A 20,699-nucleotide genomic window follows, 5' to 3' on the forward strand; every position below is an offset into this window, starting at 1 on the left:
AGTTAGTATGACTTTAACTCCAAATGACAAGTTTCTGTTGTAATGAATTTCTTGTGTAGACAATAGGTAAAAACATGGAGATGCCGGGGATTGAACCCGGGGCCTCATACATGCGAAGCATGCGCTCTACCACTGAGCTACATCCCCATTGGTTATAAGCAAAGTTGCAAAAAGCCTTATAAAGCTAGTAAATTTTAGAAAATAATAGCTTGTATAGATCTTTCACTAAAAGTATATTTATGAATTAAAAAAGTATAAGTATTATAGCCTACACTTTTTATAATACTAATATTTATTTTTTTGAAAAACACACTTAAATAATAGTCATTTAGAAAATATTGTTTTATTTCAACAATATAACTATCAATCAAATCAAATCGAATGAAATATTATTTGTCACATGCGCCGAATACAACAGTGAATTGCTTGCTTACAAGCCCTTAACCAACAATGCAGTTTTAAGAAAAGGAGCACACAATATAATCACATCAGCGCAAACACTTAAAAGCCTCATGCAACCGTTTTTATATCAATACCAAATGACTTCTGGGTAACAATTAAGAACCTTACTATAATAGCGTTTCATTAAAATGGACAAAAATAGCCTTTTAACAAAAAAATATTTTTCAAGCAAGAATTTTGCTAGGACTGTCAGGGAGTGGTCTGACTGGGAAGGGAATGCCATGCAAACCTGCTGATTTTAAAAATGTTTTCAACCTTTATTTAACCAGGAAAAGCACATTAAGACCCTCTTTTTCAATGGAGACCTGGCCAAAAAGGCAGCAACAATCAATACATTACAGAATTATAACATACAACAATACAATTCAACAACATGTTCCAGCCTAAAAAAAACATTTACACTCCTCTGTAACAGTCTCTCATCAAAAATAAAAATGTAAAGGCCCTGTGTAGATTGTATTTTCAACCAGCAACTATCAGGAATAACACTGATCAAATCTTTTCACACTTTTATAGTGTTTGTTTCATCAGTTGCTGTATAACATGATACAAAACACAAGCAAAACATCATTTTGACTGCACTGGGCCTTTAAGTTGTATCAGATAATAAAAATAATAAAATTGTCACATGCAAATCAATTAAATGGTTGGCCTACTGCTCTCTGACTGTGGCAGAGGCTCCAATTCACCACATGTATTTCTCTGGAAATAAACATCATGCACAAAAGACATGAAACAGTATAGCACAAAGTCAAGCCATAGGCCAGGGCTGAATTTAATGGCTATTTAGATAGACCTGCCCAACCCTCTTCCTGGAGATCTACCGTCCTGTGGGTTTTCAGTCCAACCCTAATTTAACACACCTGATTCTACTAATTAGCTGCTCAACAATACCTTACCTAGCTGAATCAGATATGCTAAATTAGGGTTGGACTGAAAACCTACAGGACAGTAGATCTCCAGGAAGAAGGTTGGGCAGGTCTATCTAAATAGCCATTAAATTCATAAAATATACAGAACACAAATATTTACAATACAAATCATCTCATAGCAACAGTGCAAACCCCAAAACTTCGAAACCCATGAAACTTTGAAACCGTTTAAAAATTACATTTTATATCTAAAATACATTAATATAGCTTCATGTATTCAAGCTGCAATTGTTGCTCTTGTCAGTCACTTTGATAATTGGATTGATTTAGTACACTCTCTGTTGCTCTCTGCCTTGATTGTTATAACACTGGTTTGTAAGGTTTACAATTATGACAATTATGACAATGATGGTGATGATGACAAGTAGCCAATGTTCTGTCAAGCGCTATTACTGTACAAAAATGTATTATGGAACTCTTTCCCCTTTCTGATCCTTTCCTCACAATGCAGTCACATCATTGTTGTCTTTGCCTCCCTCATAATCTTCAGACCAGATAGCACTACCAGAGCACTGATGCAGGTGTATCAGCAAACCTCCCCGTCCACTTTCTTCTCCTCCCACTGCTCCCTCATCACCTTTGCTATCCCCCTTTTCCTCCATATTCTCCTCTCTCTTCCCCTCACACTCTCTCCTCTCCTTCTTCGCGTCCATGACCTTCACTCTCTCCGTCAGGCCACAGCCCTCCGCACTGGAGTTGTCATCCGAAGAGTCGTCCACTCGGTCCTCCCTCTCATCCCCCTCCTCCTTCTTCCCCTCCCCCTCGCTTTCCCCTCCCTCACTCACTCTCTCTACATCCTCCTCTTCGTCTCTCGGTTCCTCCTCTCCTACAGTCTCCACATCCTCACTGAGAGGCCAAAAGCGACGCCTGAACCACACCTCCAGGTCTTGGACCCCGCCCCTCACCCGGTCCCTGGCCCCACCCTCCCCAAGGACCAGTTGGTGGACTGTGTACTGGCCATTAGTCTGGCGATTTAGCCACATGTACAGGACGACCAGGAGGGCAACGAGGGTGACCAGGATGAAGAAGACAGTCAAGACGACGAAGGTGGAAGTGGTTTGGTCTTTGATTTCTGGATAGTTAGTAGTCATGTCTACAAGGGAGAGTAACATTGGAAAAACTGTTTAAACTGACATTTGACAGGAACATTGGGTTGGATCTAAAGTGATTGGTTGGCCTCATCTGCACTATAAAAATAACATTTCAATTGTCAGACTGAATTGAAATGGAATTGACCCCAACTGACAGTCACAAAATACAAGTCTCTTATTCTAAAGCTGTTCAAATCCAGTCATGTTTGGCCTCTTATTAGAACAAAACCATAAATCCGTTATTATTGGGGTTATCAGGGTCACATAGATTTGATGTCGCAACGTACCTCTTCAAATAGTTCTCAGAAAAGTTGAAGAAATCTTTGCTCAATCCAAGGTAAAACTGCTGCGGTGGAGATCCAGTTTCTTTCCTTTCAATTGGAGGTGATCCATACATTGATTTATTAATGACTGGATCTGTAAAGAAAATATAGTAACATTAGCTTCCTATTGACGAAAATGTTTGCAGTATAATTGAGCAGTGTTCATTATACCTCCTGACAAGCAACACAGTTCACCTCCCAATTACAATATCCATGCAGCAATTTTTTTAAATATACATACAGATAATTACACCTGAAAAAGAAATGTTTGTGGCGGAAAGGTGGACTCTCAGAAAAAAATATTTTACAGGATAAAGTATGGCTGGTTTTAAATGTAGACTGAAAACTGCTCATGAATAATAATATGATTATTGTAATCAGAATCTGTCACACTGACTGGTTGTGAATGGTTCTGACAGTTGTAGTGTCATGGTGATTGATGTGCCATGCTATTGTTTCATTGTGCTGTACTGTCCCTGCAGATACCACAAGTCACACCTCACAAACACAGGAAGTGAGTGTGAGGCGGAGGCAATGGGAGAATCTCAATTGCATACTCTTCGCGTCCTCTCTCCTGTCTCCTCGCCTTCTTCTCAAAACCCATTAGAGGAGAAGGTCAGAGGGGTGGGACCTCTGTTTTTCTCATCCAATGGGTTTTGAGAAGGAGGCAAGGAGAGCAGAGAGAGGACGCGGGGAGTATGCAATTGAGATTCTCCCCCTGATTCTGCATGTGTGACTCACTAACAGGAAGCCAGCAGATGCTTTCTCTCCCTCGGTCTTGCTCACATATAGTTGAATAATTATAACAGTCAATTGGAAACTGTTATATAGATGAATATGGATGCTTGTATAGATAAATATGGATGCCTGTCAGAGTCGACAAATGCATTTTAAAATAAATGCACCTGTGGTTTCCCCAAATCTGTGTGGATAGCTGACATATTGAGTAAAGACTAATTTATAGTTCTAGTTTAGACAGGAATGCAATGGGATTCATGTACACAATCTCTCAAAAGTTTGGGGTCACTTAGAAATGTCCTTGTTTTTGAAAGAAAAGCATTTTTTCTGTCCATTAAAATAACATCCAATTTTTCAGAAATACAGTGTAGACATTGTTAATGTTGTAAATGACTATTGTAGCTGGAAACGGCTGATTTTTAATGGAATATCTACATAGGCGTACAGAGGCCCATTACCAGCAACCATCACTCCTGTGTTCCAATGGCACGTTGTGTTAGCTAATCCAAGTTTATCATTTTAAAAGTCTAATTGAGTATTAGAAAACCCTTTTATAATTATGTTAGCACAGCTGAAATCTGTTGTTCTGATTAAAGAAGCAATAAAACTGGCCTTCTTTAGACTAGTTGAGTATCTGGAGCATCAGCATTTGTGGGTTCGATTACAGGCTCAAAATAGCCAGAAACAAAGAACTTTCTTCGAAACTCGTCAGTCTATTCTTGTTCTGAGAAATGAGGGCTATTCCATGCGAGAAATTGCCAAGAAACTGAAGATTTTGTACAACGCTGTGTACTACTCCCTTCACAGAACAGCGCAAACTGGCCCTAACCAGAATAGGAAGAGGAGTGGGAGGCCCCGGTGCACAACTGAGCAAGAGGACAAGTACATTAGAGTGTCTAGTTTGAGAAACAGACACCTCACAAGTCCTTAACTAGCAGCTTCATTAAATAGTACCCGCAAAAAAACAGTCTCAACGTCAACAGTGAAGAGGCAACTCCGGGATGCTGGCCTTCAAGGCAGAGTTGCAAAGAAAAAGCCATATCTCACTGGCCAATAAAAAGAAAAGATTAAGATGGGCAAAAGAACACATACAATGGACAGAGGAACTCTGCCTAGAAGGCCAGCATCCCGGAGTTGCCTCTTCACTGTTGACGTTGAGACTGCTGTTTTGCGGGTACTATTTAATGAAGCTGCCAGTTGAGGACTTGTGAGGCGTTTCTCAAACTAGACACTCTAATGTACTTGTCTTGCATTTCTCAGAACAAGAATAGACTGACGAGTTTCAGAAGAAAGTCCTTTGTTTCTGGCTATTTTTAGCCTGTAATGAAACCCACAAATGCTGATGCTCCAGATACTCAACTAGTCTAAAGAAGGCCAATTGTATTGCTTCTTTAATCAGGACAACAGTTTTCAGCTGTGCTAACATAATTGCAAAGGGTTTTCTAATGATCAATTAGCCTTTTAAAATGATAAACTTGGATTAGCTAACACAACGTGCCATTGGAACACAGGAGTGATGGTTGCTGATAATGGGCCTCTGTATGCCTATGTAGATACTCCACAAAAAAATAAACAATTTCCAGCTACAATAGTCATTTACAACATTAACAATGTCTACACTGTATTTCTGATCATTTTGATGTTATTTTAATGGACAAAAAAAAAATGCTTTTCTTTCAAAAACAAGGATATTTCTAAGTAACCCCAAACTTTTGAACGGTAGTGTATGTGGACTTGTTGTTTCCTATGACGTACAAATGTGACATTCTGCTCATCAGATGAAAGTTATCAACAAGGCATAGTTAATCCCAACTAGATTGCCAACTTGATTATGCAAAATATGTTAAGCAGTGTTTTCTCTCTCTTTCTACATCCTACAATGCCTTTACATTTATGCATATGACCAACCAGCCAATAAGTCAAAGGCATATCTGAACATTTCCCGTTACATGTTTTCATGTGGTGCAGGCAGGCAGGGTACAGTAGGCTGTGTTTAGACAGGCAGCCAATTCTGATCTTTTTTCCACTAATTGGTCTTTTCAACAACCACAGTAGATCTTTTCACATCAGATCTTTTTCAGAGCTGATGTGATTGGTCAAAAGACCAATTAGTAGGAAAAATATTAGAATTAGACTGCCTTTGTAAAGGCAGCCATATTGGCGGGAGCACTGATTTAATAAGGATCTTTAATAAGGATCTCACTGAGGGATGTGCTGTTTACATACTCTGTTTATATGCATAATACCTTCGCAGCATTAGCACAGATAACGTAAATGTTTTAAGCAAAGGCCCACTTGATATGCAATCATTAACCACACCCTTTACCCCCAATGCAATTCTTTCATTTTGTAGATTGGTATTGGCATTTAATTCAGATACCCATTAGCTGTTGCTGAAGGTGCATCTACTATTCCTGGGCTCCACACAAGACATAAAACATGACATAATACAAAACCTCAATAGACAAGAACAGTTCAAGGACTGAACTACATCCACTAGGATTCCTCTTACAGTTCTGAAACTAAATACACCAGGGTCACACACAAAAAAAGAAAAAGGGAGGGGAAATGTGTAAAAGTCCTAAAAAGACTAAATAAAAACCCAGTAGGAGGAGAAAAACAGTGGTGGGAGAAAAGTGAGGAGGAGATGTGGAGAGAGAGATTGATTGGAGAGTGTGAAGCTGAAGGATGGACATACAGAGAGTGGAAAGAGCCGTGACAAGATGGTCACACATAGGAAGATGAGAAATGTCAGAAAGATGGAAGAAAATGTTCAAACAGATCCACACCATAAAATGCCAAACATAGGGGAGATTTGATGAATTACGATTGATTAAAAAAAAAGTAAACTCACCAATGTGTTGCTATAAAATGAATTGAATTATGGTTTCAAGAGACAGACCCAACGAGGCAGGTGTTAGTGGTGGCACTTTTTTAAACAAGAGATGGGGATACAGAAACTTAAAGATAGGCGTGTAAGAAATAGAGCGAGAGGGGATATAATGTGGGTGGAGAGAAAGAAACAGAGAGAGAGAGAGAGAGAGACAGAGACAGAGAGAGAGAGCGAGAACCTCCTGCTGAAGACCATATTAGAGACACATATTTCCCTCAGATTACACAGATCCACAAAGAATTCGAAAACAAATCCAATTTTGATAAACTCCCATGTCTATTGGGTGAAATACCACAGTGTGCAATCACATTAGCAAGATGTGTGACCTGTTGCCACAAGAAAAGGGCAACCAGTGAAGAACAAACCATTATAAATACAACCTATATTTATGTTTATTTATTTTCCCTTTCGTACTTTAACTATTTTCACACCATTACAACACTGTACAACACTGATACAGAGAGAGAAAGACATAGAGACAGAGAGAGAGACAGAGAGACAGAGAGAGAGACAGAGAGAAGAGCAGAGATTACTTTATTTTTTATTTTTTTATTTAACCTTTATTTAACTAGGCAAGTCAGTTAAGAACAAATTTTTATTTACAATGATAATTGATAATTGATAGATAACCCAACCCACTAACTCAAGCAGGGTGGAGTGGAAATGTTGCAAGGGATGATAAGCAAGTAAAGTGTGCACCCAAATATACATCCAAATATACATAGAAAGAGGAAGCTGTAGTGTTCTGTGTACTTTAGCTGTAGTGCAGATTGAAGGTTTGACAGCTGGTGTGCAGGGTAGCTACATGAGTATCAGATGTGCAGCCAGACTTATTAGCCACTCCTTTTGCCTCATCTCTTTCAAACATACCGTTTTTCGATTCCTCATAAATCCATGGAGCCTGAACAGTTCAAACAGTCAGTTTCTTAACAGGTGCATGTTTATCAATAGTTGGAAGAAGCAATTTCATAAATTCATCAAGTGCAGCATCAGCAAGTTATTGATTTCATTAACCTTATTTCTTAGGCTACATATATTAATATGGGCTATTTTTAGCCCTTTCCTGGGTAGCTTATCAGAGATAAAGCAAGAAAAAAATATATACATTCAGCAGTCCATTAATCAATTGGTGTGTGTACGTGTGGTGTGTACTGTGATGTTAAAGCTATGAACCCATAGTCTTGGTTCTCTCATCCCTTCCAGGCATTTTTGGGAGGGAGGGTGGACAATGAGCCTGTCATAGCGGATGTAAGCAATGTCCACACGCGCTCTGGCAGCTTTCATGGCTGGGATCAGGTATTTTCTCTTCAGGCGCACAGCTTCAGGATAGTCCTCGTTGAGGAAGATATACATTCCTCTCAAGTTCTTGGCTCTTCAATTTCTCTGAGATCACTTCCCTCACTTTGTCCTCAGACTCCCTCCAGGTCTCGTGGAGATTCTGCTATTCCGTCCACAACCATGTTGTTCAGTCTTGATTGTACCTGGAGATAATCTGATTTATCCATTATTGTTATCATGGATTCACACATAGAACTGATGTCCTCTCTCAATGATTTACAGATTGCTGTCATCTTGCCATTCTTCTGTTTAAACTCATCAAGCTGACCCTGGGAGAACTGAAAACTGTTCTTCAGGTCCTGGACCTTTCTGGTCAGGTCGTCCATTCTTTTATTAGTTGACTCCACCAGTATTTGGACAAAACACTTCAAGCTATTTTGTTATTTTTGTAACAACTGCTTGTAGAACTCTTTTTGTTAGTTTAAAAAATCCTTCACCTAGTTGTCCATGTGGACCAATTTATCTGTGCATTCTGAAAAGCTATCCAAGGATTGTTCCATAGGATTTTGTTTTTAGGGAGTGATATTGTGAAAGTGAAAGTGAATGTGAAAGTTGTGTGATTGTGAGATATGACAAATTAAGCTGATTGAAATTTGGATAATAAGATTGATTGAATTGTGGATATTAAGAAATATGGATAAATAGCTTTGAAATTTGTATAATAAGAGATTGAAACTTTAGAGATAAAGTAACATAATATTGAGTATAATGGGTTACTAGAGATGTAACAATAGAAGAAAAAATATATACAACTTGCACACCCACACCCACACGTATGTAAGTGGTGTAAAAAGTATTATGAGAAATGTTCAGAATGGTCCCTTTATGGATAATTTGAGGTGTGATAAGGTTAAAGCATTGTATGGGACTTGACTTACCCCTAACCAATAAAACTATAAATAGAACCAATGAATGTTGAACATGATTTTCTGTTAACTAAACTTAAGGCTACAATTGATTGTACTCCTGATGGAGTTTTTGTTGATATCCCAAACGATGAGATATTAAACCAATGAGTAAGCAGGCAAATTGAACCAGTCCCCCAGGATGACTGGGGGTCTGACACTGCCTCCTAGTCTATTTTGTCTCAAATGCCAGAAACCTTATAGATAGAACATTCCAATGACAGTGAACTGATAGGCAGTGCTAGCCTAGTTATAATAACTGCTTATCTCTCCCCTTCTAAATTGACCAATGTATTTTATAAATTTGGCACATTACATATGAAGCTTAAAATAATAGACATTTAATAAGTGTGAAGCAGAAAGTGAACATCCAACAGAAATTTGAAATAAATATATAGACTAACATTGTTAGGGTAGACTAAAATGAAAACAATGCCTTCCAATATGGAGAAGGTTATCATGTTTGTTTTGTTTTGTTTTAAACCTTGCAATAGGGAGGAAAGCAGAAAGTTGTTTGAGAGTGATCTGTGTGTATTAACAAAGTGATTAGGAAGGTCTTCCTATTGGGAAAGAAGGAAACAGATATGGAAACTAGTGAAAGTAACAAAGTGAATAGTAATTGGCTTTCAGATAGCACTCCAATAATGCAATATCTTAGTAATTTCAAGTAGTAAACAAAGGGATTGAGCATTGGGACTGATATTAAATTAGAGGCCGCTCACTCTTCAAGGCCTGGTCCACTGCTCTTGTGTTTAAGTAATCTGTTGTTTGGGTTAGAGATCAGCTTCCTGTGGAACAATAGCTGCCAGTACACACTGAACCCAAACAGGCTGTAAGAGGCACAGTGGGGAAATTTGGGACAGAGGTTTGAATAATTGAATAAGACACGTTTTTGACAATGTATTACTCAATTCTATAATATGGGTAGCACCAGGGATTTAAGTAAGAAGGTAATGTCATCTAAAACAATAATCTGTTTCCATTACCTGGAACTGTGTCCAGTGATTTAAGTGGGTAATGTCATCTAAAACAACAATATGTTTCCATTACTTGGAACTGTGTCCAGAAGGAAGTAGATCCAAGTAAATGTTTTAGTACCGAATATTGATCTGATAATCCAGCACCAACTTTTTGAAGGTCCTAGCAGATTTGTTAAACAACAGGTTTTATATTGTGACTAAGTTTATGTCCCAGGGATAGTTTGTACAGAATTGTATGTCAAAGGAACAGGTCGAAATGACAGTGATTACAAGAGAGGGGCTCTAGGTTTGTTTACTTTAGAAGGTGCCTATTCAGCTTGACGGGACACTGTATCATCTGATGTGTCTATCAAGTTTTTTTCTATGTTTATCAATGATTCTGTATCTCTTCCTTTGAAAGGATTTCCAAGTCAAGTGCCTTAGGAGAGCAGTTAAAGGTACCCGGATCCAGCTGTTAAGGGAGCTCCCAAATTAAAACCTCTCTGGGCTAGGCGGGACGAATTCGTCCCACCTACGTAACAGCCACTTGAAGCCTGTGGCGCGATTTTCAAAACCTTAAAAATCCTATTACTTCAATTTCTCAAACATATGACTATTTTACAGCTATTTAAAGACAAGACTCTCGTTAATCTAACCACACTGTCCGATTTCAAAAAGGCTTTACAACGAAAGCAAAACATTAGATTATGTCAGCAGAGTACCAAGCCAGAAATAATCTGACACCCATTTTTCAAGCCAGCATATAATGTCACCAAAACCCAGAAGACAGCTAAATGCAGCACTCACCTTTGATGATCTTCATCAGATGACAACCCTAGGACATTATGTTATACAATACATGCATGTTTTGTTCAATCAAGTTCATATTTATATCAAAAACCAGCTTTTTACATTAGCATGTGACGTTCAGAACTAGCATACCCCCGCAAACTTCCGGGGAATTCGCTAACATTTTACTAAATTACTCACGATAAACGTTCACAAAAAGCATAACAATTATTTTAAGAATTATAGATACAGACCTCCTCTATGCACTCGATATGTCCGATTTTAAAATAGCTTTTTGGTGAAAGCACATTTTGCAATATTCTAAGTACATAGCCCAGGCATCACGGGCTCGCTATTTAGACACCCGGCAAGTTTAGCACTCACCATAATCATATTTACTATTATAAAAGTTTGATTACCTTTTGTTGTCTTCGTCAGAATGCACTCCCAGGACTGCTACTTCAATAACAAATGTTGGTTTGGTCCAAAATAATCCATCGTTATATCCGAATAGCGGCGTTTTGTTCGTGCGTTCCAGACACTATCCGAAATGGTAAAGAAGGGTCGTGCGCATGGCGCAATTCGTGACAAAAAAAATCTAAATATTCCATTACCGTACTTCGAAGCATGTCAACCGCTGTTTAAAATCAATTTTTACGCCATTTTTCTCGTAGAAAAGCGATAATATTCCGACAGGGAATCTCCTTTTCGGCAAACAGAGGAAAAAATCACAAAGGCGGGGGCGGTCGGGTCACGCGCCTAAGCTCAGTGTCCCTTGATCGGCCACTTGAGAAAGGCGATAATGTGTTTCAGCCTGGGGCTGGGATGACGACATTCTGTTTTTTCCCGGGCTCTGAGCGCCTATGGACGACGTAGGAAGTGTCACGTTAGAGCAGAGATCTTTAGTAAAAGATAGAGATGGAAAAGAAGTTCAAGAAATGGTCAGACAGGCCACTTCCTGTAAAGGAATCTCTCAGGTTTTGACCTGCCATTTGAGTTCTGTTATACTCACAGACACCATTCAAACAGTTTTAGAAACTTTAGGGTGTTTTCTATCCATATGTAATAAGTATATGCATATTCTAGTTACTGGGTAGGAGTGGTAACCAGATTAAATCGGGTATGTTTTTTATCCAGCCGTGTCAATACTGCCCCCTAGCCCTAACAGGCCTGGCAATTTTGTTTGTTTTTACCCTACGATTTTTACTATATACACGCCAGCACCCACACACAACCCACCTGTTAATGAATATTTGTTAGTGGTTAATACTCTGTTTGATTTATTGATGAGGGTCTTAAATTAAAGTGATAGAACCAACGTGAAGCACTACGGACTGTCATTCTAAATTTGGGTTGGATAATTTATCAATATTTATAATTATGATATGGAAAGGAGAGGCTTCTAGAGACAGAGCTATGCCCCTAAATTGTGAGGAGAGCCACTAGATTGTAGCTTGGGCTAACCTTGCCCCAATCTCATTCTATCAAGGTTGGTGTGAAACTGTTATAACATGTGTTCTCTCTCTTCCCTGTGAAAGTCAATATGCATGTGCCCTAGACCAAATTCAGGAGATCTCTAGAGACATAGAGAAAATTGACAATGCTAAAAGAATTGTGTAAATTGGCTCTGGAAAACAGAGAGGCTCTTGACTATCTTTTGGCAGGTCAAGGGGGTACTTGTGCAATTATTGGAGATGAATGTTGTACTTTTATCCCAGATCACTCTTCTGATATGACTGCTCTCGCCGAATACATTGCCACTGTTGCTAAGAATAATTCCCCACAACCAGAGTGGACGCCTGCAACTTGGTTGGAATCCCTGTTTGAAAGGTTGCTAGATCGAATCCCTGAGCTGACAAGGTAAAAAAAAATCTGTCATTCTGCCCCTGAACAAGGCAGTTAACACTGTTCCTAGGCCGTCATTGTAAATAATTATTTGTTCTTAACTGACTTGCCTAGTTAAATAAAGGTAAAATAAAAAATAGTATTACCATACTAATTAGATTGTATAACCCAGAATGAAGGGCTTGAAATTAGTGTCTTGTTTTTTTTTCTGCGTTGATTTCCCTAACTTTAATAGGAGTATAGAATATTATGATACAGAAGCTAAAATCTAAATGCTTACATTAAAATGTAATAATTATCATCACACAAGTGATAAGAGGATGGAATGTGATGGAAATGTGTATGTTTGTGCTTTTCTAATAACCAATTTCTGTGTTATGTTTATGCTTTTCTATAAACCAATTTCTGTGTTCATGCAAGTGACTGATTGAACGAATCCTCACTGTCAGTATCTGCAATTTGACAGTACGCCTAGAACCTTGTTTAGAGAAAGGGATATCTCATTTTCAAGGTCTCAGCTTAGAGAGAAGAAGCCTGTGAGGTATTGGTCTGTCACATGCATGACCCAGTATTTGTTCATCACATGAATGAAGCAAACATTAATTATTGAATGATGAATAAGCTAAATCATGCAAATATAACTTGTCAGTATATAAGGGAACTAACGGGACTGCACCGTTAGAGCTCACTTCAGACCGGTACTTTATGCATCTAAGTTTGACTGTGACCTTTCCAGCTTGCTGACAAAAAATAATGATTAATTTAAGATTGACTTCGAGTGCCCCTGTGTAAGAATTTCCACAACAGCTCTTAGCTTTATCCTTTGAAAATATACACAAGAAAAGATTCTATGGAATTGATATGTACAACCATGGAGGGTTGATGTCACTAAAGGAACCCACCAATTAACATACTGTACCTGCAAAGTTCAAGGTTCACAGATGCATACAGTCCAATGGCCACAGAGTGGCTGAACCTAACTGGACATAGTGATTCTGCTAATTAACACCAACTCTTATAAAAGCAGCTCGCACTCTAAAGTGCAAATTATATCAGTTTTATCAGGATTTCCCAAACTCGTTCCTGGAAAGGCACACACCTGACTACAGTCGTGACCAAAAGTTTTGAGAATGACACAAATATTAATTTCCACAAAGTTTGCTGCTTCAGTGTCTTTAGATATTTTTGTCAGATGTTACTATGGAATACTGAAGTATAATTACAAGCATTTCATAAGTGTCAAAGGCTTTCATTGACAATTACATGAAGTTGATGCAAAGAGTCAATATTTCCAGTGTTGACCCTTCTTTTTCAAGACCTCTGAAATCCGCCCTGGCATGCTGTCAATTAACTTCTGGGCCACAACCTGACTGATGGCAGCACATTCTTGCATAATCAATGCTTGGAGTTTGTCAGAATTTGTGGGTTTTTGTTTGTCCACCCGCCTCTTGAGGATTGACCACAAGTTCTCAATGGGATTAAGGTCTGGGGAGTTTCCTGGCCATGGACCAAAAATATCGATGTTTTGTTCCCCGAGCCACTTAGTTATCACTTTTGCCTTATGGCAAGGTTCTCCATCATGCTGGAAAAGGCATTGTTCGTCACCAAACCGTTCCTGGATGGTTGGGAGAAGTTGCTCTCGGAGGATGTGTTGGTACCATTCTTTATTCATGGCTGTGTTCTTAGGCAAAACTTGTGAGTGAGCCCACTCCCTTGGCTGAGAAGCAACCCCACACATGAATGGTCTCAGGATGCTTTACTGTTGGCATGACACAGGACTGATGGTAGCGCTCACCTTGTCTTCTCCGGATAAGCTTTTTTCCGGATGCCCCAAACAATCGGAAAGGGGATTCATCAGAGAAAATGACTTTACCCCAGTCCTCAGCAGTCCAATCCCTGTACCTTTTGCAGAATATCAGTCTGTCCCTGATGTTTTTCCTGGAGAGAAGTGGCTTCTTTGCTGCCCTTCTTGACACCAGGCCATCCTCCAAAAGTCTTCGCCTCACTGTGCGTGCAGATGCACTCACACCTGCCTGCTGCCATTCCTGAGCAAGCTCTGTACTGGTGGTGCCCCGATCCCGCAGCTGAATCAACTTTAGGAAACGGTCCTGGTGCTTGCTGAACTTACTTGGGCACCCTGAAGCCTTCTTCACAACAATTGAACCGCTCTTCTTGAAGTTCTTGATGATCCGATAAATGGTTGATTTAGGTGCAATCTTACTGGCAGCAATATCCTTGCCTGTGAAGCCCTTTTTGTGCAAAGCAATGATAACGGCACGTGTTTCCTTGCAGGTAACCATGATTGACAGAGGAAGAACAATGATTCCAAGCACCACCCTCCTTTTGAAGCTTCCAGTCTGTTATTCAAACTCAATCAGAGTTTGAGAGCGAGAGTTGCACCCCTTCTGAAAAAACCTACACTCGACCCCTCCGATGTCAACAACTACAGGCCAGTATCCCTTCTTTCCTTTCTCTCCAAAACTCTTGAACGCGCCGTGCTTGGCCAGCTCTCTTGCTATCTCTCTCAGAATGACCTTCTTGATCCTAATCAGTCAGGTTTCAAGACTGGGCATTCAACTGAGACTGCTCTTCTCTGTGTCACGGAGGCTCTCCGCACTGCTAAAGCTAACTCTCTCTCCTCTGCTCTCATCCTTCTAGACCTATCTGCTGCCTTTGATACCGTGAACCATCAGATCCTCCTCTCCACCCTCTCCGAGCTGGGCATCTCTGGCACCGCGCACGCTTGGATTGCGTCCTACCTGACAGGTCGCTCCTACCAGGTGGCGTGGCGAGAATCTGTCTCCGCACCACGTGCTCTCACCACTGGTGTCCCCCAGGGCTCTGTTCTTGGCCCACTCCTATTCTCGCTATACACCAAGTCACTTGGCTCTGTCATATCCTCACATGGTCTCTCATATCATTGCTATGCAGATGACACACAATTAATCTTCTCCTTTCCCCCTTCTGACAACCAGGTGGCGAATCGCATCTCTGCATGTCTGGCAGACATATCAGTGTGGATGACGGATCACCACCTCAAGCTGAACCTCGGCAAGACGGAGCTGCTCTTCCTCCCGGGGAAGGACTGCCCGTTCCATGATCTCGCCATCACGGTTGACAACTCCCTTGTGTCCTCCTCCCAGAGTGCTAAGAGCCTTGGCGTGACCCTGGACAACACCCTGTCGTTCTCCACCAACATCAAGGCGGTGACCCGATCCTGTAGGTTCATGCTCTACAACATTCGCAGAGTACGACCCTGCCTCACACAGGAAGCGGCGCAGGTCCTAATCCAGGCACTTGTCATCTCCCGTCTGGATTACTGCAACTCGCTGTTGGCTGGGCTCCCTGCCTGTGCCATTAAACCCCTACAACTCATCCAGAACGCCGCAGCCCGTCTGGTGTTCAACCTTCCCAAGTTCTCTCACGTCACCCCGCTCCTCCGCTCTCTCCACTGGCTTCCAGTCGAAGCTCGCATCCGCTACAAGACCATGGTGCTTGCCTACGGAGCTGTGAGGGGAACGGCACCGCCGTACCTTCAGGCTCTGATCAGGCCCTACACCCAAACAAGGGCACTCCGTTCATCCACCTCTGGCCTGCTCGCCTCCCTACCTCTGAGGAAGCACAGTTCCCGCTCAGCCCAGTCAAAACTGTTCGCTGCTCTGGCACCCCAATGGTGGAACAAGCTCCCTCACGACGCCAGGACAGCGGAGTCAATCACCACCTTCCGGAGACACCTGAAACCCCACCTCTTCAAGGAATACCTGGGATAGGATAAGGTAATCCTTCTAACCCCCCCCCCTTAAAAGATTTAGATGCACTATTGTAAAGTGGTTGTTCCACTGGATATTATAGGTGAATGCACCAATTTGTAAGTCGCTCTGGATAAGAGCGTCTGCTAAATGACTAAAATGTAAATGTAAATGTAATCAGCATGACAGAGTGATCTCCAGCCTTGTCCTCGTCAACACTCACACCTGTGTTAATGAGAGAATCACTGACATGATGTCAGCTGGTCCTTTTGTGGCTGGGCTGAAATGCAGTGGAAATGTTTTTGGGGTATTCAGTTCATTTGCATGGCAAAGAGGGACTTTACAATTAATTGCAATTCATCTGATCACTCTTCATAACATTCTGGAGTATATGCAAATTGCCATCATACAAACTGAGGCAGCAGACTTTGTGAAAATGTATATGTGTGTCATTCTCAAAACTTTTGGCCACGACTGTATATAAAGTCCCACAGTTGACAGTGCATGTCAGAGCAAAAACCGAGCCCTGAGGTCGAAGGAATTGTTCGTAGAGTTCAGAGACAGGATTGTGTTGAGGTACAGATCTGGAGAAGGGTACCAAAACATTTCTGCAGCCTTGATGGTCGCCAAGAACACAATGGCCTCCATAATTCTTAAATGGACGAAGTTTGGAACCACCAAGACTCTTCCTAGAGCTGGCTGCTCGGCCAAATTGAGCAATCTTGAGAGAAGGGCTTTGGTCAGGGAGATGACCAAGGATCCGATGGTTACTCTGACTGAGCTCCGGAGTTCCTCTGTGGAGATGGGAGAACCTTCCAGAAGGACAACCATCTCTGCAGCATTCGACCAATTAGGCCTCGATGGTAGAGTGGCCAGACGGAAGCCACTCCTCAGTAAAAGGCACATAACAGCCCGCTTGGAGTTTGCCAAAAGGCACCTAAAGGACTCTCAGACCACGTGAAACAAGATTTTCTGGTCTGATGAAACCAAGATTGAACTCTTCGGCCTGAATGCCAAGCGTCAGATCTGGAGGAAACCAGGCCCCGCTCATCACCTGGCCAATACCATTTTTCAGCGGCAGGAACTGGGAGACTAGTCAGGATCGAGGGAAAGATGAACGGAGCCTGGGGTCTGAATACTTATGTAAATGTCATATTTCAGTTTGTATTTCTTTATACAATTGCAAACATTTCTAAAACCCCATTTTTGCTTTGTCATTATGGGGGGTATTGTGTGTAGATTGATGAGGGAAAACAGTTTAATCAATTTTAGAACAAGGCTGTAACGTAACAAAATGTGTCAAAAGTGAAAGGGTCTGAATACTTTCCGAATGCACTATGTTAAGAGTTGAAGCAGTGCAGAACCACTCGGCTGACATACACTGCAGAGCCCAGAGGCAGGAAGTGAGTGGTTCAAGAGACACAGAGCTGATGCTCTTTCAACCTGGGACCACATCCTGTTATGTGCTCCACTGGCTAGTACAAACACAACACCAGAAACTACTGGGGAACCGTAGAGGCAGATTTTCATTCATGCACATTTTGCTATGATGTTGTGGGAGGACTAAACTTAACAATCCATTTCTAATGCTGAATATAATTGAGTTCTTCTTTCCAAAGAGTTGAGGTATCAATCAGAAAAGCTTCAGGAGCATGCTTATCCTGTATGATAACAAGATGATAACCACCTGATTTCACCATGTATGATAACGCAAGATGATTACCACTGGGTTACACAGTGTATGATAACACAAGATGATAACCACTGGGTTACACTGTGTATGATAACGCGAAATGACAATCACTAGGTTACACAGTGTATGATAACACAAGTTGATAACATAAAATGATATCCACTGGGTTATGGCGCCAGAGATGAAGGTAGACGTTTTACGTGTCCCCAACCTATTGTGTTTTTTTTTTACATTTACATTACATTTACGTCATTTAGCAGACGCTCTTATCCAGAGCGACTTACAGTAGTGAATGCATACATTTCATTTCATACATTTTTTTTTCTTTTTTTTTTTTTCTCGTACTGGCCCGCCATGGGAATCGAACCCGCAACCCTGGCGTTGCAAACACCATGCTCTACCAACTGAGCTACAGGGAAGGCTTGTTCGTTTATTTGTGTTGTTTGTAACTTATTTTTTTTCACTTATTTTGTACATAATGTTGCCGCTACCATCTCTTATGACCGAAAATAACTTCTAGACAGAAGCAGAATCCTTTTTTTCCTTTCACGACTCTGACGAGAAGGATATACTGATTTCTCGGGAACAGGCCCAGATCCCTGCGATTTGCGTGAATTTGTAGGTGATCTAATAAACCCCCACTTCCCTCCATTCTGCTAGCAAACATAGAGAATAATATCGACAAGCTACGCAGAAGATTAAACTACCAACGGGACATTAAAAACTGTAACATCTTATGCTTCACGGTGTCGTGACTGAACGTCGACCCTATCAACATACAGCTGGCTGGTTACACGCTATACCGGCAGGATAGACAAGGGGCGGCAGACTGTATTTTTGTAAATAACAGCTGGTGCACGATATCTAAGGAAGTATCGAGCTATTGCTCGCCCGAGGTAGAGTATCTCATGATAAGCTGTAGACCACACTTTCTACCTAGAGAGTTTTCATCTGTATTTCTCGTAGCTGTTCACATACCACCACAGTCAGAGACTGGCACTAACACAGCATTGAATGAGCTGTATTCCACCATAAGCAAACAAGAACACGCTCACCCAGAGGTGGCGCTCCTAGTAGCCGGGGACCTTAATGCAGGGAAACTTAAATCCATTTTACCAAATTTTTTACCTGCATGTTAAATGTGCAACCAGAGGAAAAAAAATCTCTGGGCCACCTATTCTCCACACACAGAGACGCATACAAAGCTCTCCTTCGCCCTCCATTTGGCAAATCTGAACATAATTATATCCTCTTGATTCCTGCTTACAAGCAAAAATTAAAGCAGGAAGCACCAGTGACTAGATCAATAAAATAGTGGTCAGATGAAGCAGATGCTAAGCTACAGGACTGTTTTGCTAGCACAGACTGGAATATGTTCCAGGAGTACACCACATCAGTCATTGGCTTCATCAGTAAGTGCATCGATGACGTCGTCCCCACAGTGATCGTACATACATACCCCAACCAGAAGCCATGGATTACAGGCAGCATCCACACTGAGCTAAAGGCTAGAGCTGTCGCTTTCAAGGAGGGGGACTCTAACCCAGAAGCTTATAAGAAATCCCGCTATGCCCTCCGACGAACCATCAAACAGGCAAAGCCTCAATACAGGACTAAGATCGAATCGTACTATACCGGCTCTGGCACTCGTTGGATGTGGCAGGGCTTGCAAACCATTACAGACTACAAAGGGAAGCACAGCCGAGAGCTGCCCAGTGACACAAGCCTACCAGACGAGCTAAACTACTTGTATGCTCGCTTCGAGGAAAATAACACTGAAACACGCATGAGAGCACCAGCTGTTCCGGAAGACTGTGTGATCACGCGCTCCACAGCCGATGTGAGTAAGACCTTTAAACAGGTCAACATTCACAAGGCCGCAGGGCCAGACAGATTACCAGGACGTGTACTGTGAGCATACGCTGACCAACTGGGAAGTGTCTTCACTGACATTTTCAACCTCTCCCTGTCCGAGTCTGTAATACCAACATGTTTTAAGCAGACCACCATAATGCCTGTGCCCAAGAAAACGAAGGTAGCCTGCCTAAATGACTACCGACCCGTAGCACTCATGTCTGTAGCCATGAAGTGCTTTGAAAGGCTGGTCATGACTTACATCAACACCATTATCCCAGAAACAGATCCACAAATGATGCTCTCTCTATTGCACTCCACACTGCCCTTTCCCACCTGGACAAAAGGAACACCTATGTGAGAATGCTGGTCATTGACTACAGCTCAGCGTTCAACACCATAGCACCCTCAAAGCTCATCAATAAGCTAAGGACCCTGGGACTAAACTCCTCCCTCTGCAACTGGATACTGGACTTCCTGACGGGCTGCCCCAGGTGGTAAGGGTAGGTAACAACACATCCGCCATGCTGATCCTCAACACAGGGGCACCTCAGGGGTGCATGCTCAGTCCCCTCCTGTGAACTCCCTGTTCACTCATGACTGCACGGCCAACCACGACTCCACCATCATTAAATTTGCCGATGACACAACAGTGGTAGGCCTGATCACCAACAATAACGAGACAGCCTATAGGGAGGAGGTCAGAGACCTGGCCCTGTGGTGCCAGGACAACAACCTCTCCCTCAACGTGATCAAGACAAAGGAGATGATTGTGGACTACAGGAAAAAGAGGACCGAGCACGCCCCCATTCTCATCGACGGGGCTACAGTGGAGCAGGTTGAGCGCTTCAAGTTCCTTGGTGTCCACATCACCAACAAACTAACATGGTCCAAGCACACCAAGACAGTCATGAAGAGCGCACGACAAAACCTATTCCCCTCAGGAGACTGAAAAGATTTGTCATGGGTCCTCAGATCCTCAAAAGGTTCTAAAGCTGCACCAGAGAGCATCCTGACTGGTTGCATCACTGCCTGGTATGGAAATTGCTCAGCTTCCGATCGCAAGGCACTACAGAGGGTGGTGCGAATGGCCCAGTACATCACTGGGGACAAGCTTCCTGCCATCCA

The 20,699-nt window shown here is 41.7% G+C and overlaps 1 protein-coding gene and 1 non-coding gene across 2 annotated transcripts; both read right to left on the reverse strand.

The window, feature by feature from the left end:
* Positions 1-75: 75 nt before the first annotated feature.
* On the reverse strand, positions 76-147 carry trnaa-cgc (transfer RNA alanine (anticodon CGC)). The gene has a single exon. It is a non-coding gene; the product is annotated as a tRNA-Ala (tRNA).
* A 1,660-nt stretch (positions 148-1,807) lies between these two features.
* Positions 1,808-6,553, reverse strand: LOC106608695 (uncharacterized). Its single transcript, XM_014206801.3, has 3 exons — positions 6,401-6,553; positions 2,773-2,902; positions 1,808-2,487 (listed from the first exon to the last, which is right to left on the reverse strand). Exon 3 carries the CDS (start codon positions 2,483-2,485, stop codon positions 1,835-1,837), a length of 651 nt encoding a protein of 216 aa, XP_014062276.1. The 5' UTR covers positions 2,486-2,487; positions 2,773-2,902; positions 6,401-6,553; the 3' UTR covers positions 1,808-1,834.
* Positions 6,554-20,699: the final 14,146 nt, after the last annotated feature.

The sequence above is a fragment of the Salmo salar genome, chromosome 07 (assembly GCF_965601325.2).
Source record: "Salmo salar chromosome 07, fSalSal1, whole genome shotgun sequence".
In the NCBI taxonomy this organism is placed as follows: domain Eukaryota; kingdom Metazoa; phylum Chordata; class Actinopteri; order Salmoniformes; family Salmonidae; genus Salmo; species Salmo salar.